The sequence below is a fragment of the Wolffia australiana genome, chromosome 4 (genome assembly GCF_029677425.1).
Source record: "Wolffia australiana isolate 7733 chromosome 4, ASM2967742v1".
Classification (NCBI taxonomy): Eukaryota; Viridiplantae; Streptophyta; class Magnoliopsida; order Alismatales; family Araceae; genus Wolffia; species Wolffia australiana.
The window spans coordinates 484,243-508,388 of NC_135838.1; the positions used below are offsets into that span (position 1 = coordinate 484,243).

The window sequence follows — 24,146 nt, forward strand, 5'->3', positions numbered from 1 at the left end:
GGTCAGTTATGACACGTACTCCCTGAAGGCCCATGATCCCAGACATGCCAATAGCGTGTCCCATGAGCGGCCTAGGAGAGGAAGACTGTTCTTACCAGTTTTTTGAGTGTCCTTTTGTGCAGGCCATTTGGAGATTACAGAAGCTAAGTGGGGTGGAAGTGATGTCAGATGTGTCATCCTGGAATTCACTCAAGGGGAGGGCAGGCAGAGGGCGTTCGAGATGGGGAAGGGTCCTTGCGGTGCTCTGGACATTATGGGTGCACCGTAATGAGGTGGTATTTAAGGGAAAGACTGTGTTGCTGGACTCGGCCCTACATGATTCGGAGAATTGTATATCCTACTGGTTCAACAGGAATCAACGGAGGGAAAAGAGGCCAGACTGGCCGGGGATGTATTTTGTCACGATCATATATATCAATATCAATTTTGGGTTGATCACTGAGTTTGGGTGATCTTCCCTCTTTTCTTTCAAAATAAAACAGTCATCTGTCCTGACCTCGGAGTGGAAAACAGAATAAAACCCCTTCCTGTTATATTTTACATACCCTTTCATTCTTTTCTGTCATTTCAATAGCTACTCTAGTTTTCAATCATCAACAGTTCAATCTGTCTGCCACTCTGTCTAGCCCATAGAATGAAACCGCAGACATTGCGACAGATGACTAACAAATTTCCGCTCAGCCCCATTTGTCCATCTCATGCCTTCCTCCATGGATGATGAATGTCACCTGTTTTGGAGAACGTGGACCCAAATTCATATGATCCTCCCTCTCCCATTCAGCTATTAGTTTTTATTCTCCATTTCTGTCGCTTCATGGTAACAGAAAAATAAAGATTCTAAAGGAGCAAGTGTAATCTCTTTTTTTGAAGATCTGAGCAAGTTTAATCTCTGACAATGTGATTCATATTTTTTCAAGATCAGATCAAGAAAAACAAGGGAGAACAATCCTTCCTTTGCATAAAGAACTTTTAAAAGTCTTGAATCAATGCACAGAACAATTACATAGAGTCAAAAGAAGGGACAGGGGAAAATGGTAGAGAGTAGATAAGGAAAACGAAGAAATACTGCCGGATTGGCAGAGTCCTCGTGAAGAGTTTGCCAAATCGGCTCCTCTCTTGCTAGTTCTTGGAGTATCCCTGTGGCTCCAGCTACTCCATGATTTGGCAAAGAAAATACACACACATTGTTGAATGGGCTTCTTCTCATATTTCTAATATCTCCTTGTAATGACCCATGATAATGGGCCCACCTTGCATTCTCTCTCCTTCCTATAAATACAATGTTATGCACCTTTATGAGGGTTGAGGAATTCATCTTGATGACGGGAAAAAGTCTCCAAATAATCAATGCCAAACTGCTGAGTATAACCCGTACCCACAAGGCAAGCCTTATATCATTCAAAAGAGCCATCTGACTTGTACTTGATGGCAAAGACCCAAGGACCGACCAGATGTTCGCCAGGCGGCAAGGGAACAATATTCAAAGTTTGGTTTTTTCCCAAGGCCGCAAGTTCTTCCTCCATGGCATGACGCCACTCAGGATGAGCCAATGTTGCACCCATTGTCTTTGGAAGGACAATGGAATCAAAACTCGTGAGTAAGGCTCATTAAGAAAAGGGGAGGCTATGGGAGGCGACATAATTGGCCAAAGGATAAAGGGATTCAGAGGTACAGGAACGAGTGGTTTTTCGGAGAGCAATGAGAAGGTCATCAAGAGAGGGACGAGAAGTAGGTGACTCAGCAGGAAAAAGACAAGGTTCAGGTGCAAACTTAAGTTCAGACTCAAGTGCAGACTCAGATGCAGACTCAGGTGTAGATTCATGTGTGGACTCAAGTGACGGGGCAGAGACCACCAATTGAGAGCGTGGACGCCAAAGATACGTGGTCCCATTGAATTTTTGAGGATGAGCAGAGTCAGAAACAATGGGAATAGGAGCAAGGGGAATGAGGAAATCAAGGGACTCGTCAAGTGTATGAGAAGATGAAGTGGACAAGGAAGATGGGGATGAATATATAGGCGTTGGGTCATTAAAGGTGACATCCTTACTCACAAAGAAGCCATGAGTAGATGGATGATAAAATTTATACCGGTTTTGGGGCGACGAATACGCATCAGAGCGTTTTTGGTATCGAATTTGTTTCGAGAAGGGTGATGGTTGGCAACATAGCAAATACACCCATAAAATGATGGATGATAGCATTTAGTTTTCGACGACACAGTTGGGTAGGCCTGATCCAGGGCAGTAAGGGAAGAGATATGAAAAAGGACACATGAGGGAAGATGGTTGATGAGATGGATAGCAGTGAGGGACTTTACAATGAACCCATTGTTTCGAACTATACAATGTGAAGCAACCTAGATAGCATTCTAAGCTTCTGTAGGTAACTTCAGTTTGGCCATCGGTTTCTGGAGTTCTGTTGGTGACCTGAGATGAGAGTAACACATCCTCAAGGTAGTTCCCTGCAACTTATGGAGTGCCTTCGAAAAAGTACAGGTAAAGACTCTGCTTTGAACATAAATAATCACTCTTCAAATTCCATGCAACTCATGATCTCTTTCAGCAAAACTTCAGCTATCACATGAACATTGAAAGGATATTTGAGAGTTATGTAGTGATTGTATTTGGTTAGTCTATCTACTACTACCACAATGGAGTCAAAATCATAATAACCCAGTAGACCTTTGATAAGATCCATTGACACCTCTTCCCAGACTCGATCAGGAAGAGGTAGAAGTTATAATAGGCCAGCTGGAGTTAGGGTCCATGGCTTATGCCTTTGACAGATTTGACAATTTGAACCATATATTTTGATTTGTCGTTTCATTCCTTGCCAATATAGCTTTCAGGTAATTTTCCGGCAACTTTTTTGGAAACCACCAGTCCTCCCACCATGGCACCATGGAAATCTCTTTATATTACTGGAATCAGGCTGGAATTTTTGGGAACGACCAACTTCATTAACAACTTTGATAAGTTCAAATGGTTGGAGGAAGCGATGAATGTGATGCTGCTTCTTTCCCCAGATGTTTAAGAAATGCAAACACAATGTGAACAGTTGAGCATTCTTAAATATCATAGACATCAAGGTAAAGAGGAAATGAGCACTCTAGATCAGATTGCTACTTGGTGCCTATTTCTACAACCACAATCCAATCCTGCCATGGGATGCCAATGGATCTTTAATGTCAACTGTTGCCCAACGGTTGAGTTGACCATAACCTATGGGGAAGACTACAACGAGATCTTTTCCTCAGTGGCCAACATTACACCAATAAAGATTTTCATTCAGTTATGGCACTTTTCTTTCAATTCTCATCACAGATTATCATATAACTATAAAAAACGCACTTCAGTACAGTAACTCATAGGAGGAGGTACATATGGAACAGTTTCTAGGATTTATCTATTCTACTAGAGCTGATATTGTGCATCGGCTTGAAAACTTTTATTATGCGTTAAAATATCTCTCCATGCACGCTTCAGTCCCTTCAGTTATACAACTTTTATTGCATTTGAACTTCCACGTTGAGGGGCAGGTCACTCTGTGTCAGCCAATGGGCTTTAATTGTCCATCTGATGTATGGGGTCCTATGTCTTGTCATGTCAGTTTATCGTATCTGGGTTAATGGATCTGTCCATTAGCCCATGCATGATTTACCATTACCTGATATTTAAACCAGGTCTAAGAGGAATGAAACTGTTGAAGTTATTTTTCTACCTCCCCCTGTTGCCTAGAATTTGTTTGTTCTGTGATTTGGTAGCGATTATTGACATTTTGTATTCTATTGATGCACCTCTGCTGGGTATGTCTTTATCTTTTGGTGGTGTATGTGAATGATACCATTCTTATTGGGGGTGATTACAAATGCATTGAGACTTAACTAAATACCACCAAAAGGTTTTATGACTCAAATATTTGGGCCAGGCTTGGAACTTCCAGGTCTTGAAAATTGCTTGCTTTACCAAGGGTCTGGTACTTATGCTGAAAGCAAAACTTATCGCACCATATTATCATGCAAACTGGGCACGTTCCCAGGTCAAACATCATTCAACCAGGGGTTATTCTGGGTGCTTTTCGAAGTGTGAATCTCATCTCATGGAAAAGAGAAAAAGGATGGTGTGGCTTCTTACTTGAGCACAGAGGTGGATTATTCAGTGGCTTATGTTACTTCTGAACAACCTCCTTCAATGACAATCTGTAGTTTCCTGCCATTTTGTTTCAGAGTTGGGTTTCACATTCCCGTCATCTGTCTCTTCACTGTAATATTAGCAGAGCCATTAAATACTACGTCAAATCCAGAGTTCCATGAGCATACAAAGCACGTTGAAACGGGTTGTGGCTTTTTTTGGGAGAAAATGCAACCCCAGCTGATTGCTTCTCATGCTGGTCTGTTGGGTGATCAACTTGTCAATCTACACATGACGGCCTCACTTGCTCTGCATACTGAACTTTATTTACAACCTTTATGCATTTGATCTATATGATCCAGCTTGACAGGCGTAGTTACACAAATTATGTCACGTGGTCAATGCCCAAATAACATTCTCTCTTACTCAGTTCTTCTCTCCCGTCCTTCTATATAAGATATTGATGTAACAAAGGATGGAGCTATTATGAACATCACATTTCTTATTCTGTCTCTTCACAGATTTCTGAAATGACAAAGTTATTACCATTTAGAAAGAGGAACCAAGTTGAATCAGACATTCCCAAAAATCATCCATTTCCCTTCTGGAGTACTTTTTTGTAATTTCTCAAAAGTTATACTGCAAGTTCGAAAGTACAAATGAAATATCTAAATGTGTCATTAACGAGCACCACATGATCATAAAGTACTAAAAAATACAAGAAAGATAGATACAGGTCCATTCACCTCCATTTAAAATGTTAAAATAGTATACCTCCTAGGTGTCTTCAGAGTCAAGAGAAGATTCAAGGAGTTTTCAAATTATCTGAGAGAACGTAAATGTCTACTGTTGCTTTCTGCCCCATATTCAATGGGAAAGGACCTTGATGTCACGAATTATCTCCCAGCGATGTATATTAGATGTCTCTACCTCTGAAATTAGCACTCAATTTTGTGATCCATGATTCCAACAATGTTTAAAACAAGAAAGATAATACAAGACAACAACATATGAAAAAAAAGCCACTTACTCTCCACAGTTCTTCCTTGGCCTCAGGATCTTCAACAAAAATAAAATCTGTTCCATTATGTTCACCGACAATATTTTGGACAATCAAAGTTTGTTCCCGTGAATATGCCTCTGACAGAAAAATGAAAAGAATAAAAGTATTAGGAACAAAGCTTGAGGTATGAGTCATCACAAATAAAAAAAAACGATTAAGCGAATAGTCATTTCAAAATTTTATCAATAGTTTTTTTTAAAGTGTGGAGAAATTCCACAGAAAGTAAGTACAGGTGATCCACCTGGGAAGAGGATTTGAACATTGTCTGATCAACAATATACCAGACTTCTCAAGTCCAAGGTATATGCCATGGAAATGTGATGGTTCTTTTTTTTTCTGAAAAGTGATGGTTCTCATATCTTCAGTTGGCACATTGCTAACATTACAGGACAAGTGAATGAGCATTTTCCCTCCAAATTGGAAACATTACAGGACTACCAAAGGACTCTATAATTAGGCCAAATAAGTCTCTGTAAAGTGAAAGTTTAATTGATAAATATACAGCCTCGTGACACACGCTTATACTCTTAAACAAAACAATCGATCTACTCTGAACTATTGTTGGAAACTGCAAGCCCATCTGAAGAGAGGGAACGTAGTAAACATGACCTGTTTTGATCTGAGTATAGTGACCAAAATTCTGCAGTAAACATTTTTATTCCATAGATCTCCACCATCAGAATATACATTTGTGAAATATTAGTAGCACACGTCAACTCCAGAGACCTGTTTATCACAGGGCAGATCAGAAAACATGCGATGTACTCAAACCTAGGCATTTAAGTTTCCCATTCTAATCGTAGGATCTTCATTTCACCATAAAAATATACAGTAGTTCTCCGTGAAGAAACATGGAAAACTGAGTGGACCAAAATGCAGTTGGTTATCGTTGAAGAGCAACATCCTGATTATAGATGAAAAGCAGCACCCTTGCTATCAGCTATAGCTTTTAGCATAGTTGGTAAGTGCTTGAATCTAATATGGTATTAGAGACAGGTTGCAGGCTCAAATTTCAAACGCAACACATTGCACGCTTGGGCCATGAATCAGTCCGCAGCAGGTGTCGCGGGGGAGTGTTGAAGAACAACATCCTGCTTAAAGATGAAAAGTAGTGCCCTTGCTATCAGCTATAGCTTTTAGCACTGTTGGTTAGTGCTTGAATCTAATAGTTATTGTGAAGAAAACTGTTAAGGTTCTGCCTCAAGAACCAAGATACATAACAAAGCCACGAGAAAATACCCCTCCAAGATTATACTGAAAAGAGAATGTTCACCAGAGAATCATCTCGTTATAACTTCGATAAGGTCCCACAAGAAAAATTGTGAATAAAAGCTGGGAGTCGCCAATTCAAATGCCAATTTGATTGTTCTCCATCAAGAATCCTTTCTCTAAATGCAAAACAGTAGATGAAAATGGAAATATAGGGGGTTAATGAGCTGATTTTGACATGCAAAGAGATGGAGGGAATATCTGGATCAGCTCTGCTCCTGTCTGGCTTGGAGGATCCTTGCTGTTACCCACCGCTCTAGCAAATCTTTTGTTCCAAGAAAATAATGTCCCTTCTTTGGGGGAGGGCTGCCTCTTTATTTTTAGATGCCTTCCTGCACCTTCTCCTTATTTGCTCCACACATGTCGTTACAGACATTAACATGTGATGTTCCTCCCTCTCTATATTCTCTGATAGGTTATTGGGAGCTTATTATCAAACTCCTGGAATGTTTGACCAAAATCCTTAGGAAGATTTATGAAAATGTAGAGCTTTGAGAAATATCTAGAATTATAAAAGTTCACACAATTGCCTTATCTAAGAATAGGGCATAGAGGAAGACTCGAGAGACAAGAATGATTGAGCAATAGAGGGATCGGATTGATGCCTCCTATTTTCATTGAAGGAACCAGCCGAATCAACTTTCTTCCACACTGATATTTGAGCAGGAGGATCTCTAGCTTGGAACTCCAATTGCCTTTCTTGAAAGAAGTTGAGAGCCCCTTCCCCCTTTGCAAGCTTCCTTATTTATAGTGACAGACCTACCCGCATTCGGATATTTGAATTTGATGTTACACATGTTGCCTTCAGTAAGAAAAGAGTGGACCAGATTGGTCCCTTTCAAAGTGTCCTGAGATTGAGCCAGATTGGCATTCTCCCATCTCAAGAGCTGGAGAATCTCCAAACTACAGTCACAGCAACTACCAATTTTTATAGGAGATTGAGAATCCTGGAAAGAAATGCCAAATTCCACATCTTTTATTTATAGGAGATGGCACCTTCCACATCATAATTTTTTTTTTGAAAGAAATAGGGCAGATCACCCGAGGCTGGTGGTCTACCTGGTACCATTAAAAATGAAAGCTATGTACAAACAATAGACAGTCAAGACCCAAAATTAGTCTGCCTTTCAGGCCCCTCCAACCCACAAGGACACTAGCACCTGAATATCGTGGGTGACATTCTCCACCGAAGTCGTCTCCCCTTAAACACCACCTCGTTCCGATGCGGCCCTAGCACCCATTATGTCGCTAGCAGCCTCCCCCACTCTAGCCTGCTCTTGGATCTCCAGACCGTGACTGAGACCCAAAATGCCTCGTCAGAGGAGATAACCACCCTTGGACCTGCTGTGATGCCCATACTCTTTGAGCAAACTGACACGTGAAGAACAAGTGGGAGCAGTCTTTGTTGCCCCTGGCGCACATAGGACATTCGATGGAATCTGTTGGAGCCCACCTCCTACGGAAAACCCGTGTGACCAACCTTCTTCGCTTTAACAGCCAGCTGAAGATCCACACTTTGAGGGGAACTTTTTGATTCATCAACGTGTGGCCTGCCTTGTTGACTGTCGAGTCACCCCCCTTTGTCGAATCTTCAAATATTTCACCGAGAACGGCAGCCCCCACCACACCCAACCATCTCGAGAATCACTCGACGGGGTGAGGGCTACGAGGATCTCTTGCAACCCCGATAGCTCCTCGAACCAATGGTCTGATAATGCCCCGGTCAGGTTAGGGATCCAAGCCCTGTCCCAACAGTCATCAGCGGCATCGGGGTTCATTGCTAGGGCAAAGAGTCTCGGAAATTTCAGCTTCATGGTCCCTTGATTGGACCAGTTATCGGTCCATAAAAGAAAATCAGCCCCATCCCCCAGTCTGGGTTCAAAAAACTCACGTATGCTGGGTATAGCTTGACGTAGGCCGCTCCAGAAGGGGGACTCCCCCCTAACTCTAGCCCAGCGCCTATCCCAATCTGTCGCGGAGCCTAACCTGTCCCTCAGGACATTTAAGACAAGTCCCTCTGCTGATGACACAATCCTTTCCACCCAGTTGGTCAAGAGGGCCAAGTTCATGGATTCCAAATGAAGAATCCCCAGTACTCCTTGCTTCACAGGTCTACATATTACTTTCCATGCTACTAGGGGCACCCCGCTACGCTCCTCCTCACCATTGCCTCCCCAAAAGAACCTTCTCATCACTCCCTCCAGCCGATTAACCATGACTGCTGGTATTTTGAATACCGACAGGTAGAATATGGGAATTGCTGAAAGTGACAAACCCTAGAGAGTTTGGAGGAGAAGAAGGGTCGATGGAGGTTGAGAAATGAGAGGATAGATTGACATAAGGAAGTAAGTGGCTTACATTAGGGTATTTATACCCTATGAGAGAGAGGAAATAAGAGCTCCTAAAGGGCTTATAGAATAGGGCCCAAGAGGAGGATAAGCACTTAACTAACACCCCCCCGCAAGCGAAGTATGGATGTCGTCCATATTGAGCTTGGATACAGCACGTTGAAGCAGCGGCCGGGACAGTCCCTTGGTGAGGACATCCGCTGCCTGGTCAGCAGAGGAGACGTATTCGAGGTCGAAGAGCCCCTCGTCCATACGTTCCTTGAAGAAATAGCGGTTGCGCTCCATGTGCTTGATGCCCTTGCTGTCCGGGTTCTTGGCTAAGGCGATAGGGGATTTGTTGTCACAGAAGAAGTGGATTGGTCCCACATACTTCACGTGAAGATCGGCGAGGATGTTGTGGATCCACTGTCCCTCGGCTGCCCCATCAGCAAGAGCACGAAATTCGGCCTCGGCACTGGAGCGGGACACCTTGTCCTGCTTGCTACTTTTCCAGCTGACGAGGCTGCCAAGAACGAACGTGCAGTACCCCGTGGTAGACCGACAATCCACAACGGAGCCAGCAAAATCGGCATCGGTGTACACCTTCACCGTCTTGTCCAAGCTATGAGGAAGAGGAGTCCCTTGCCGGGCAGCCCTTGAGATCTGAAAGTACCCGGTGTGCGGCTTGACTGTGGATCTCCCTCGGTGAGTGCATGAACTGACTGAGCAGGTTGACCGCAAATGCAATGTCGGGCCGAGTGTGAGTCAGGTAGAGGAGTTTGCCCACCAACTGCTGATAGCGGTGAGCATTCGTCAAAGGAGAGTCCTCGCCCTTGCCCAACTTGACGTTGGGGTCGATAGGAGTGCTCACGGGCGCACACCCGGTCATCCCTGTCAAAGTCAGCAAGTCGACGGCGTACTTCTGCTGTGAAACAAAGAGGCCCCGTGAGGAGTACGCCACCTCAAGGCCGAGGAAATATCGGAGAAGGCCAAGGGCCTTGATCTCAAATTCCTTGGCCAGGGCGGTGCTAAGACGAACAGCTTCAGCAGCATCTGATCCCGTGATGAGGATGTCGTCGACATACACAGCAAGGATGGAGATCCCGGTCGGACGGTGGCGGAAGAACAAAGTGGCATCTCCGTTGCTCTGAGTGTACCCTTCGGCTTTCAGAACAGCGGAGAACCGGCCGAACCACATGCGCGGAGACTGCTTTAGTCCATAAAGGGACTTCCGCAGTCGGCAGACGTGGCCAGGGGGGCCGAGAGAGTAACCCGGGGGCTGCTGCATGTACACCTCCTCCGTCAAGTCGCCATGCAAGAAGGCGTTCTTGACGTCGAACTGTCGGATAGCCCACCGGAAGTGAGCCGCGAGGGCCAGGAGGAGGCGAACGGTCTCCATCTTCGCCACAGGGGAGAACGTCTCGAAGTAGTCCACTCCGTAAGATTGGGTGAACCCGCGAGCCACAAGTCGAGACTTGTAGCGCTCAAGGGTGCCATCCGCATGATGCTTCTTGGTGTGGACCCACTTGCAATCCACCGCCCGCTTGCCAAGAGGGAGGGGGACGATGTTCAAGTGCGGTTTCGAGTAGGGACTGCATCTCCTCGCCCATCGCCGCTTTCCAATGAGGAGAAGCGATAGCATCGGCTAAGCGGCGAGGATGGGATCCGACTTCGATGCGAGCAAGAAACAGCCGGTAGGAGTACTCAGCCGGTCCAAGGAAAGAAAATGCGAAAGAGGATAACGGGGCGTCTGAGTGCACTGACGAACCCCTTTCCGGAGGGCAATGGGCCATCCCAACTGGTCGTCATCGTCGAGAGAGGTTGAGGATGGCTCGGCCAATGGAAGATGAGCGGAAGCAGTGGGGGAGGGGGAGTCCTCGGGAGGAGGACGAGAAACCTCCACGGGAGAATCAGATAACGGAGCAGGGGAAGAAGACGCGTCATGGGAGGGAAGGAAAGGGTCATCAAGGGGAGGAGGCGCAACGGGAAGCGAGGAGGATGACTCGAGAGGGGACTGATCGGAGGAAGGAGGAAGAGGAGGAGCATGCCGGATGGCGGGAAGCAAAGATGGGGAGGACAGCACGTCCAAAGGCCTCGGGGTCACCGACGGAGAAGAATCAAAGGGAGAGGATCATGGAATGAGGAAGAAGATGCGGAGCGGTGGGCTCCAAGAAAGGGACGGCCCCAAGTGGGGAGCGAGGGGCCGCAGCCAACGGGAGGCGGGATGAGGAAGAGTGGTCCCCAAAATAGGGTTCATGCTCGGCAAAGGTGACATTTGCCGAGATGAAGTATCGCCGAGACGGCGGATGGTAGCACCGATACCCCTTCTGAAGAGAGGAGTACCCAACGAAGACGCACCGAACAGCACGAGCGTCAAGCTTTGTCCGGCCCGGAGACGTGTCGTGGACATATGCCGTGCAGCCGAATATCCGTGGCAAGAGACCCGTCCGCAGGCACGTGTCGGGGAAGGCCGCGCTCATCCGGTCCAGGGGGGTAGAGAACGCCAACAGCTGGGTGGGAATGCGATTGACGAGATGGGTGCTCGTCAGGACGGCATCACCCCAATACGGCCACGGGGCCTTGGCGTCGATAAGGAGCGTCCGGGCCGTCGAGGTGACATAGCCGATGCGACGTTCGGCTAGTCCGTTCTGCTCCGGGGTGGCAGGGCATGAAGATTCGTGGAGGATCCCCCGGTCGGCGAAGAAGGCGTCGAGGTCGTTGTTGAAGAAGTCGCGGGCATTATCCGAGCGAAACCGCTGGATACCCCGACCAAACTGCGTCGCCACCATCGCACAAAAATGACGGACATTCTGCGCAACTTCCGACTTCGCGGTGAGGAGGTAGACCCACGTATAGCGAGTTGCCTCGTCCACAAGTAGAAGGAAGTACCGATGACCTTTCAAGCTAGGTTTCGGGGCAGGTCCCCACACGTCGCTATGCACCCGGAACAGCGGGACAGATGTGTGAGCCGAGGACGGAGTGAAGGAAGAACGGCGATGCCGCCAACTGACAAGCGTCACACACCAAGGTCTTAAGGTCCAAGCCAGAACATAATTCAGGGGAAAGACGGTGAAGAGTCGCAAAAGGCGGGTGGCCCAGCCGCTGGTGCGTCATCAGGAGTCGGCCCCACCGCTGCTCGGCCCCCGTCCGAAGTGTCCGGTGCACCGCGAAGCACTGCGACCGTCCCCCATCATCCAGCAACAGCAGCCCGTTCTCCTGCCTAATCCGTGTAGTCCGCCGACCTTGTCAGACAGAAACATGCCGTCAGGTTGGAGATGAAATGAGCACTGGACGGCATCAACAAGGCGTTGTGGTGACAGAAGTACAGCCCGCAGGTCGGGAACGTGGAGGACGTTGCGGACCACACCAAGGCCGTCCACATAGACTGCCCCGATTCCAGCCACGCGTAGTCGTCCACCCCCGGCCGTGAGAACAGTACGTGCACCACTATGCCGGACGTAGGAGACGAACCGAGTGTTGAGGGGGTCATGTGCTCAGTGGCCCCGAGTCAAGCACCCAAGTCGTGTCCGATCGACCGGCGAGTGAGATGCCGTATGGCGCAATACCAAGTGTCGGCGGGGAGGGAGACGCGCAAATGTGCCGAAGTAGGCGGTCGAAGAAGGCTGCATGGCTGCCACCTGATCACGGAGCCGGGCAAGCTCGGCTTGATGCTGTCCAGAGCCGTGGTAGACGTGCTCGGGCCGAAGATTCAGATTGGGCCAACATGGCCTTGCTGTCCGCCTCTTTCTTCTTTCGCCAGTCGTTGAGACGTTTAGTGCACTTGTTTTTCCAGTGGCCCGGCTTCCCGCAATAGGTGCAGACGGGTGTTTTTGCAGGGCGGGCAGCGGCTGCCGGAGTCGGTAAGAGGGCCGAGGACTGCCCAGCAGCGGCAGCAGGTGCTGCCAGAAGCGCAGAGGACTCAGCCGGGTCGGAGGTGGGAGTCCCATGGAGAAGGAGATGACTCTCTTCCTCCTGGAGCTCCTGAACCAACGTCTCGAGATCCGGAGGGCCATCTTTGTTGTGCAGGGCCCGACGACGAATGGCCTCATATTCCCGGTTTAGGCCGTTGAGAAACCCCATGATGCGCAGGATAAGCATGTTCTGATAGGTCTTGCACTTGGGGTCGTCCGTTTGCAGGTAGTGGTCCACATCATCCCACGCCTTCTTGTGTGCGAGCATAATCGGAGATCGACAGAGAGCCCTGTTTCAGGTTGGAAGCTTGAGCAGCGAGGGCGTAGATGCGCCACCAATCATTCTCCCGCCCGCAAAATTTCGTGGCTTGGTCCCAAAACCCTTTGACCGTTTTCTGATGGGGAAAGCGGTCGCGGAAATCGGGGGCCAATGTGAACGTGGACAGCCACCCAAGGATGAACTGCTCCTCGGCGTCCCAAGCCGCATAGTGATGGTGATCGGCGGTCAAGGGATGCTCGGTGCAGTGCTTGTACAGTTGACGGGATTTGAGGGTGGTCTCGATGAAGCGAGACCACTGCAGAAGATTCGGGCCGCGGAGAAGAGTTGATTCCGGGACCAGAGGCAACGGATGAGTGATCTTGTAGGAGAGCGGCTTCTCCGCAAAGTCGGTCTCTGTAAGGCATGGTCTCTATGGTCTCTCTCTCGCGGCTGACTGCGCTGGCTGGCTGCGCTGGCTGTGCAGCTGGCTGCGCGGCTGGCTGTGCGGCTGGCTGCGCGGCTGGCTGGCGGTGCAGCTGGCTGCGCGGCTGGCTGCCGGCTGGCTGTGCGGCTGGCTGTGCGGCTGGCTACACGGCTGGCTGTGCGCTGGCTGGCTGCGCGCTGACTGCGCTGCGGGCTGCGCGCGGCTGGCTGTCGCGGCGGCTGGCTGCTGCGCTGCTGGCTGGTGTGGCGGCTGGCTGCGGCGGCTGGCTGCTGCGCGGCTGTGCTGGCTGCAGAGCGGGCGCGGGCGGCTTGCTGCTGCGCGGCTTGCGGCTGTGCGGCTGGCGGTCGCGCGGCGGCTGGCTGCCGCGCTGCTGGCTGGTCGCGCGGCGGCTGGCTGCGCGCGGCTGGTCACGCGGCTGGCTGGTCGTGCGGCTGGCTGGTCGCGGCTGGCTGCTGCGCTGCTGGCTGGTCGCGCGGCTGGCTGCGCGGCGGCTGGTCGCGCGGCTGGCTGGCTGGTCGCGGCTGGCTGCTGCGCTGCTGGCTGGCGCGCGGCGGCTGGCTGTCGTGGCGGCTGGTCGCGCTGCTGGCTGGTCGCGCGCTGCTGGCTGGTCGCGCGGCTGGCTGGTCGCGCTTGCTGCTGCGGCTGTGCTGGCTGCTGCGCGCGGCGCGCGGCTTGCTGCTGTGCGACGGGCTGGTCGCGCGGCAGCTTGCTGCTGCGCGGCTTGCTGCTGTGCGGCTGGCTGTGAGGAGGGAGGGAGGGTGAGATCAAGGGATCTCAAACCCTAAAGGGTGATGTCAAAACCCTAGAGAGGAGAGGGAAGATCAGGAGCCCTAGAGCTCTGATACCATGACAAACCCTAGAGAGTTTGGAGGAGAAGAAGGGTCGATGGAGGTTGAGAAATGAGAGGATAGATTGACATAAGGAAGTAAGTGGCTTACATTAGGGTATTTATACCCTATGAGAGAGAGGAAATAAGAGCTCCTAAAGGGCTTATAGAATAGGGCCCAAGAGGAGGATAAGCACTTAACTAACAGAAAGCACTGATCGCAAGAGCACCAAACGACCCCCTTTTGATAAAATTTTGTTCTGGCATCCCTCCAGCCTCTTCTCCACCTTCTTGATCACTGGTTACTATTCTGCCGCTAAAATACACTTCCCTGTTAGAGGGAGACCCAGGTAGTTCATTGGGATCGAGCCTTGTGGTGTGCCGAGAGCACTGGCACACTGCGTCTCCTCCTCCGAAGAAAGCCTGAAACCCACAAAAACCAATTTGGATCGATTGAGTTGCAACCCCAAGAAGTCAGCAAATAAGTCTAGTAGGGCCGACAGGATACGTGCTTTTTACACCGAGCCTTCCATGAAAAATGTTGTGTCATCCGCATATTTTGTATTAACGGGATACCCACCGGGTAGCTTGCCGTTGGAAAGCCCCGCAAAAGGCCTTGCTCACAGGCTTTAGTGGTGCAGGTGGCCAAAGTGTCAACGGCTAGGACAAACAACAGTCGTGCTCGGGGACAGCCCTGCCAAACTCCCCTTTGAGGGTGGATCCATCCTCCTTTGGCTTGGCCGTTGAGCAGGACCGAGGATGAGTGGGACGTAACACCTTCCACATAATAATTTGAAAGTCACACATGCCAGTTAGGCCGTACATGTGTGATGTCGACATCCGTTGGCAATACGATAGGTCCTTAAAGGGACCTTTAAAAAAAACAGTTCATGCACGATTCACAAGAATCCCATCTTCATAAATAAGGAAACGAAAAATAAATCGTATGAATACCAGTTCCAATGAATTCAAACATTAGCGTCGGGACCTCAGGCAAGTCTTTTCCACTAGCATAGTTAATTGCCTTTATTTGAACTTCATCAAGAAGCTCCACTCTCGAGACCTGCAAATTATTGTAAAATCATCAAGAAGGGCATATAGAATTTGTAAAATGTACATTTTTAGAGAGACGAGTTTGGTTTTTGGCAAATCAGAGCAATTGCAGACAATTTCATATCATATCAATTGTTTTGGATGCTGATCATAGACAGTAGCTAAAAAATTATATTGCATTTTGCTAGGATCATGACAATGCCTGAGCCCAGGAATACTGCAGAGCAACGATTTTGAGTTTACCAGCCTGATCTACTTGAAGCAGCCAAGTCATGAATTCACAGAACTGGTCTCTTCAACCTTTGAGTCCACAATCACCAGTCCACTCTCTAACAAAGAGAAGCTGGAGAAAGTCAAATCTGTTAGAGGATTTTGAGCTACTCCACGTGAGTTTCAGTAGATCTTATCAGCTTTAGAAGATTCCCTACCCTGGTCCACCATCTATTATTGGGCTTCACGAAATGGACTCCTGGACTACATCAGATCATGAGCGATGCTATCTCGTGCACAAAGGACAACGATAAAATACTGATCATGAGTAACTAAGTGCAAAGAAATTAGGCCAGGCCCCCATGCAGCATAGGTGGCTGCACAAAATGGGGGAAAAGCATAACCGAAGGACAGGTCATTACATAGTATCGACCAAGATATCTACCAATGGGGCCACTGGGACAGAAGTAACATTGTGGTGGGCAGCTAATCTTCTGGCAAGGATGAGTCTGGAGGTGAAGGCTGCATGTGGCCGAGCTGAGAGAAGTGTATTGTTGTAGGAGAGTTATCTGGAGCAATATGAGTCACAGTAACTACAAAATTTTGTATTCCTCTATTACTGAACGTTGGTTGTGATCTATATAATCGATATCAGAGCAACATTCTCTCACAGTGAGATATCTAGAGCTCAAGTTTGAGGTCATGGAAGCGGTTCTACCAAAACTTCAAAGGAGATGCTGGTATGATGGACCAACAAATACTTTATCGAACTGTGCTGAAGATGTTCAAATATGAGAACACAGAGAATGGTCAGAGAAGTGCTGAAGAATCTGCTGGATAAGGTTAAACCTCGGAGTGAATCTAACAGAAATTCCAAGAGGAGAAAAGGGAAGGAAAAGGCACCAAGGCTATTACTGGAGGAGAATGAATCAACAGTGTAACCTTACAATCTCTTTTAAGGAACAGGTTGGTGGGCCTCACTTGAGATAACAAATCAAGTTCAAGCGCATAGGTCGCAGTATCCATCGCCAGTCAAAATTTTACTAGATGTCAAGCAATCTTGTCAAAGTCTGAGCAACAAGACTATACAGGAAACATGATGAACATGCAGAAGGCAATGCAAATGTTAGAATCATCCAAATAACATGTCTTTCACAGACTAGTATTCATGTTCCACAACATAAAACAAAAGTTGGATGTCTGATGAACAAAATTCAGCATGTATGCAGTATAATTCACCTTTCATGATAAAAAACATAATAGTTTCTGGTCTCTAATAAGAGGGAGAAGGATGACAAACATCCCTCAGATTGTGCAGAGACAGAACATCTTGCCTGTATCCCGGAGAGCATTGTAGCTATTGCAACATCAGCAGCATCTTTAATTGTGGGGAAATTGCACATCGCAACCTGAAACATCATCGCCTTAATAGATACTCATAGACTCAGCCTAATCACAGCAAATACCAAATGAATACTGTGTAGTATTGAAGATTAACGATCATAGACAGGAAAATATTTGATTGCTCAAGATTAAATGAGAGCTACGGATAATGGAGCAGCAACAGTGTACCTAAAAAAAGAGGGTTAAAGTCAAAATGATAGATAATTTTAGTTGACAAATTTTCTAAACATATTTTATTTTTTCTTGGTGAAACTCTTCTTAAGTTTCCACAATCCTCTATTTTTTTTGATTTAGCAACCAGAAGGGTTCTTTTTCATGCAGAGTGCACTTCATGTGCACAAGATTAGCTATTTTGGAGGAGTCAAAGTTCATTTTAAGTGAAAGAAAACCTTACCAAAAAACTTGGAGTTTTAGAAAGTTTTCTTGATCCAATGGGAATATCTAATAGTGGTTTTCTCAACCCTAGAGGGAAATATATTCTCTTACTTGTCAATGTCCAGTGGGTGAATGAAGGAATAAGTTTGATAAGCTCTTGCAAAGCATCCCTCGGTAAAACCATTTGATAAAAAGGAAAACCCACCAGGCTTGCAAGGATGAGAGGGAATTTAGAAAATCCTGGAAAATGCCAACTGTCGAATGAAGAAACTGGAGGGATCAAGGTGCGAGGAATAGGAAATTAAAGTTAGTCATGAATCGGAAATTAGAGATGGCTACAGGGAGGGGGACTATCTGAGGTGGTTGATCAGAGATGATCATAGGGGAGTGACACACTTGAGTTTTGTAGGCTTTCCTCTTGTAATAGAAACAATGTGGTTTGACACATTTAATGAGTGAGAGAGATATTGGCCCTATGTCCCAGATATGTAGAGAGATTCCAACAGTCTCCCTCAAGCCTGACACATTCTAGCTTCGCAAGGTGCATGGTGATGGCGCGCCTTTGCGCTCATCGACCAAAAACATTGTGCACTGGCACCCCACCCATGGTGCTTCCCCCTGCACGTGGTGGCGTCTGCACACCAGCATCCCGCACATGATGCCTCCAAGACGTGCGAGCACCCCATACGTCTTGGGTCCACTTCAGCCAGTCTCGGCACCAGGGTGCGCGTAGGTGCGTCATCAGTGTCGTACACCTGCTTGCACTTACGGGTCTTCTGAGCAGCAATTGTCACACAAGGCTATGATACCATGTAGATACTAACATTGCTCACGTCACAGTGACAACACAATTTAATATATAAACCAAGAGAGGGATTAGGAAAATGGCTCATAGATGTAGCAATATCTAAAGAAAGAACTTAAGTTTATGATTCATCTATATCATGCTTTTGTGAGACAAGGGTATTCCATTATTGCAGTGGACGACATCACCTTTTTTATTGAAGGCCCAGTGGAGGAGGTATGAAATTTGTCCACCTTTCTTGATTTATTTGCAGACTTCTCTGAACTTCCAATTAATTGGGCTAAGTCAGCTTCTGTAGGTAGCCGAATGTCTCAAGAAGAGGAGTCACAGTGAAAGCAGTGGCTTTGGGGACACCGATTGGAAGGCTACCGATCTGCTACTTGGGCCAGCCGTAAAAGAGGGTGAGATTAAATAATACAGATTGGCAGCAGTTTGTAGAAAAGATCAAAAAACATTTGGAAAGGCTAGCAAACCAAAGTACTATCGAGAGAACGCTTCGTGCCACTACGGTCAGTACTGTCATCAATCTCAATGTTTCACCTCTCCAAATTCAAGATGCCATCAGGCATTGGAAACTAATAGAGAGCGTAATGAGAAGATTTTTTTACGAAGGCTCAGGGACCGAACAAGGTCGCAGACCTGCTTTGGTGGCATGGGATACTGTAGACAAGCCCACCGAACAAGGTGGACTTGGGGTCTTACATATAGTAAGTATGAACGCGACCCTTCTCCCGATGAGCGTGACATGGATCATGAACCCCAAGGACGACCTCGCCATCAATATAATATGAGACAGCTATGGTCGGGGACTAAACTGGGACTAAAAAGTAGCCTCAGTCAAAGGGGGTCAGCATATAGGCAGGAACTAGGACAGATTTACCCCAATGTTCGAGAATTTTTTCGTCCTGGCTTGGTGAGGGCTCAATATTTCAGTATTGGTTGGATGCGTGGTCTCCGTGTGACTCACTATGAGAGGCATATCTGAGACTATTTGCGTTGGCCTGGTGTCCTAATGCCACGGTGGGATTGTTGGAATGGCGCATGGTGCCCACGTATTGCTGGCGCTCTGTCGGACCAGACAGTGGCAGAACTCTTGAACATGCAGCAAGCCTTGAGTCAACGGAGTTCAAGACCGAGGGAGCAAGATGTCTGGGAATGGACTAGCGCTCTTTTTTCCATCAGAAAGGCATATGAGAAGATACGAGAGAGACCAGAGGAGGTGCAAACGACTAAACAGGCACGTTGAGCGATTTGGCACCAAATTGTTTTGCTGAAAGTAAAGATCTTTGGGTGGCTCTTATTGGAAAGATGACTGTTGACACACGCCTTTTGTCAGAAGATGTACCCAGCACATCGGCGGAATGCGCATTATGTTTAGCAGGAGAGGAGTACTGCAACCATTTATTCTTCGATGCCCTTTCGCCCGATTGATCTGAGGTGGCTCTTGGGGAGTTAATGTGGAGGAACGGTTCTTGGAGGAGGGAGGAGAAGGGGCCAAAAATTGGCCACTCTATGGAGAATATGGCTCCATCGTAACGAGGTGGTGTTCTAGGGAAGGACGGCTTTTACGGATGCACTTTCCCATGAAGCCGAGGGCCTCATGGCACCTGGTTCTTCCGAGTTAAATATACAGGGGGGAGGGATGGACCTTGTACTGGTAGGGTTACAGGGATGGACATGCGTACGCTTGGTGATTACCGCTTGGTCAGGTGATTGCCTTTGAATCAATCTTTCAAAAAAAATCATGCTTTTGTGGGAAAAAATATCTTCTCCGAGTATGTAGTCGTTCACTTGAAGATAAATTCTTCATTCCAAATAATCATTCCTGAAAAAATCGTTATTAGGTCCAAGTTTTCTTTAGGAAGCGTCCAAGTTTTCTTTAGCAGATATTTGATTCATTCTTCATCGTTATTGTCCATCAACACCTAGCATTTACCAGCTTTAAGAATTTAAGCCAATCAAGGTGAAACTAGCCTGTTACATCAAAGTGTGTTTAGTCAAAATAACACAAATTTGGCTGATCTAAAACTGAAGAAAACTAAACTTGATTGAGAACCAGAAGGGAGTTTAACTCTGAAAGCTTGGATACTGCTAGAAATAGACTGCAAATTACAAACAAATCTCACGTTGAACTTAAATGAGAATAAAATATTCAATAAGACATGTAAGAGACAAACAAAACAAATCAGCAATCATCTCTTGTTTGAGTGCTCATTTGCTGTGGCAGTGTTGTGGGCCATCTGGTTGCGTCGAAACGAGGTGCTGTTCAGGGGAAGAACAGCTTCTACAGATGGAGCCATACACGAAGCGGAGGCTTTAAAGGCGACATAGCTCCAGCGGGCGTAGGCAGAGAAGAGAGGGTTTGAATATGATCGGATTGATGGTGAAGGGACTGTAAGATCCTGATGAGGGGGTTCACCAATTCATTGGGCGTTCACCCCTTTTACATTTTTAAAAAAAAGGACAAACAAATCAAATAGTTTGTAAAAGGAAAGAACATGCTTCCCATCATGAACAACGAAAAAGACCTACTACTGAATATTGAGGGAGCTTCTGAAGCCGCAAAGTTACTTCAGTAATCACTCCTAGAGTTCCTTCGCTTCCAATCAATAAACGCGCCAAATCATACCTGAGACCCCACAAAAATCTTAATATGATTTCAAAAGGACGTCTAAGTATATTAAGTAACGGAGTGGATATGAAAATCATGGATAATTTTTAGGAACAGCCTTGAATCACCAAATTTCAGGTAGACTTAGGCTAAATCAGCATCTAAAACTCTCCTGACCAAAGATAATCTACACCACTTGGATCTAGCTTGATGGAATAGGGTGCATACATGAATACATCTAAAATATGCAAGGCTCCTTTTCTATAACCTGAAGAGCTAGTACATTTATGAAAACTTCAACTTGAAACACCTCGTCAATTTTTCATACCCGGCAGCACTCTTGCGAGCTCTAGAACCTGTTTTGATAACTTCCCCATCTGCTAGAACAGCCTGTACATGAATGACAAAATGATAAGCTGAGCCAATGTATTTTATTCAGAGAATTTCAACTTAAGCCAGGTATTGATTGTCAGACCTGAATGTTGATTACATTGTCCCGCATGGTCCCATACCTGTACAATAAGGATGTCATGTGCCCAAGAAAAGATGCGTAATTAGGCCAATTTAACCATCACCAAAATCTTAGAAAATGTTGTTAGGAGTATGGACTTGGCTATTGGGGCTTAGCCCACTTTCTCTCTCTTTCTCCCTCTTCTATGTATGCCCAAACCCATAGTAATGATATTATCAATTTATTAAGGGATATAAGCAATCAGAACCTCATTGTGCGCTCCTCTCAACGCTGCCATTGGTTGTTATCAGTGGGTTGCTCTCGTTGCAGCCATCTCATTCATCACTGTCCTTGCAAGTTATTGCCGCAGGGGGGCAATTTCTGCTGCCACAGTGATGTTGCCTAATCATCCAGGAGCCTACATTATTAAACTGTCATCTGTGGTTTTGCCATTACTATGCAGGCATTTGCGTGTCATTTCTGTCATCCATGCGACACTGAGAGCACAGCTGATAAAGCCAATGCAGCTTGTAGGAAAGTGATTGCACCTCCTTTTATGGTCTCATCACCGTCTACTCTCCAAAGGAGGCCTGTCTTCTGACAATGTCACAGCCACTGATTGGCCCGAATTATAACTCATCGATCAGATCTGTTTTCTCATACTTCAACAGCCACCACAGGCCCTGACATCTCACTGCTGTCTCCTTTTGTTGATCCAAGTCAGGTGGACATTTAGAAGAGTAATGATGCCTGTCTGCTTAAACATCTTTTGAATTATATGCAACCAACTATAGTGAACGCCTTGTATCATCTGGACACCTGCAAGCAAATACTGGATCCAAGGTCGATTCTGAAGAAGTTTCTTCTAATACCTTACATCTGCCCACAGACATTCCTTCATGGGACAATGTATTTGGGTCATTCATTCACATGACCGGTGTAGTATGATTCTTTATTACCAATATTTGAGTTTCTTTCAAGCCTCCCAAGTCATGAACTATCTTCAATTCCATACCCTATCATAGAGTCTCCAACACCAGCACCTGCCATATCAGTTCCTACTCATTATTTTTACACCCCTCATTATTACTCCAACATTAACCCTGCAGTTAACGCAAGTAAATACATGGATACATCATGGGAGAAGGGGACCACAACATCAAAGGAGGAGGACATTCATGAAAGTCAACAGCAAAACAGCAGGCAAAAAATACAAGTGGATGAGGCTGGAAATCAGGGAGACGATATCGCAGAAACGAAATCCAGAGATGCAGATAACAGCCACAGGAGCTCAGATTGAAAATGAGGAGAACATCAGACACGGGGAGGCGTCGTCATAAGATGCAACGTTTGGAGAAGGGAGGTGAAAGGGCCACAACCACATGTCTGATCCCTCATCGAACAAATGAAGCGGAAAGCATAAGGACACAGAAACAGAGGTGAGTAAGAGAACCATAGAGCAGCATCCAGTACAAGACAAAAAAGGGGGACTTCAACGGCCAATATAGTCTACAAATGGAAAAAGTTTGGAATTAAGCATTATCGGGAAATTGTGAAGTGGACGACGGCCGAGAAAGAGAAAGTTTGAAGTTAATAGCAGGGGGAAAGACAAAGAGCAGCACAAAGATGATGATCCAAATGATGACTCCTAGCTCGCGAGCCCTAGACATGGAGATGCCCGAAACAGAGATGGCGGCCAAGACAGTGGAGATAAATGAAGGTGGGGAAGATCCCCTACTTAGCCACCAAGTAGAGGAGGTTGCTATGAGGATGGGATTGCAACGGACCCAGAGGGGGGAAGGGGGAAAAATACACAATTATGAAGTTTATTTCATGGAATGTCCGCGGGCTCCGAGATGAGCAGAGAACAGAGGTGATAAGAAATCATCTGAAAGAATGGGGAGCCACAATAGTATGTCTGCAAGAAACTATGCTAGAATCTTGTGAAGCTAGAGTGTGGAACACAGTAGGCCGAGGATTTCTCTAGGGATTCGTGGTGGTCAATGCAGTTGGACACTCTGGTGGTGTGGTGGTAGCTTTGAACGATACGGTGTTTGATAAAGTGGAAACCTGGTCGGGCCAAGCGACGACAGCAGTCAAGCTAAGAAGGATAAGTGATGATTTTGAGATGGTAATAGTATCAATGTATGGCTCAGCAAATGCAACGAGGAGGAGGGCATTATGGGGTGAGCTGGCAGAAGTGGTATCCAACTTCCAAGGGTCTCCAATGCTGTTGGGGGGTGATTTCAATGTGACGCTAGAGTCGAGGGATAGGCCAAATAACAGGGGAGGGCTAGACACTGACTCAGCAAACTTTTGGTCATCCATAGCCAATGCAGACTTACAAGAAATGGGCATGTGGACTGTGAGTACACGTGGAGGAGCATGGCAGGAGGCGAGATGAAATCTAGACTGGACAGATTCCTATGTTCAGTCGAGGTAGCAGAAAAGTTCCCAAATTCAAACGTGAGATCACTGCTGAGACCGTTATCTGATCATACTCCCATCATGTGGGCGTCAAATGAGACATTCACGCGATCCACATATTTTAAGATGGATAAATCATGGTTCCATGAAGTCAATTTCAGGGATGAGATAGAGCAAGCATGGACTTCACAACACAAAGCCGGGTCAGATATAGAGACAATGGCTGAGAGACTGAAAGGGCTGTGACAACATTTAATGGGGTATCGAAAACAGGTTTGGGAAATCAGGAGGAAGAAGAGGAATGAAGCTCTAGCCAGAGTAAAGCAACTGGATAAGTTGGAAGACATCAGAGCTGAGGAAGAAGAGGCTCAAGAACGTAGAGGAAGGCAGGGGGTGGTGGCAGAGGAAGACAAGAAATTAGAGAAAGATTGGAGACAACGCTCAAGACAATTATGGCTACGAGCAGGCGACGCGAATACGAGATTCTTCCACCTGGCGGCAAATGGAAGAAGACATACAAATCAACTATTGAGATCAAAGGTGGGACAGCGAGAACACATTAGATCACAGGCAGAGGGAC

General features: G+C 46.8%; 1 protein-coding gene across 4 annotated transcripts in view; it reads right to left on the bottom strand.

Moving 5' to 3' along the window:
* LOC144702699 (FAD-linked oxidases family protein) overlaps positions 1-24,146 on the bottom strand; it is a 43,304-nt gene that overhangs the window by 9,296 nt on the left and 9,862 nt on the right. The window contains exons 8-13 of one of the 4 annotated variants that reach the window (XM_078574706.1): positions 21,164-21,200; positions 20,999-21,078; positions 20,610-20,706; positions 16,828-16,902; positions 15,185-15,293; positions 5,161-5,270 (exon numbers count right to left, since the gene is read on the bottom strand). In XM_078574706.1, coding sequence (XP_078430832.1) covers positions 5,161-5,270; positions 15,185-15,293; positions 16,828-16,902; positions 20,610-20,706; positions 20,999-21,078; positions 21,164-21,200 — 508 coding nt within the window. The remainder of the gene's footprint in view (positions 1-5,160; positions 5,271-15,184; positions 15,294-16,827; positions 16,903-20,609; positions 20,707-20,998; positions 21,079-21,163; positions 21,201-24,146) is intronic. The other 3 variants (XM_078574707.1, XM_078574708.1, XM_078574709.1) reach the window with 3 other exon arrangements.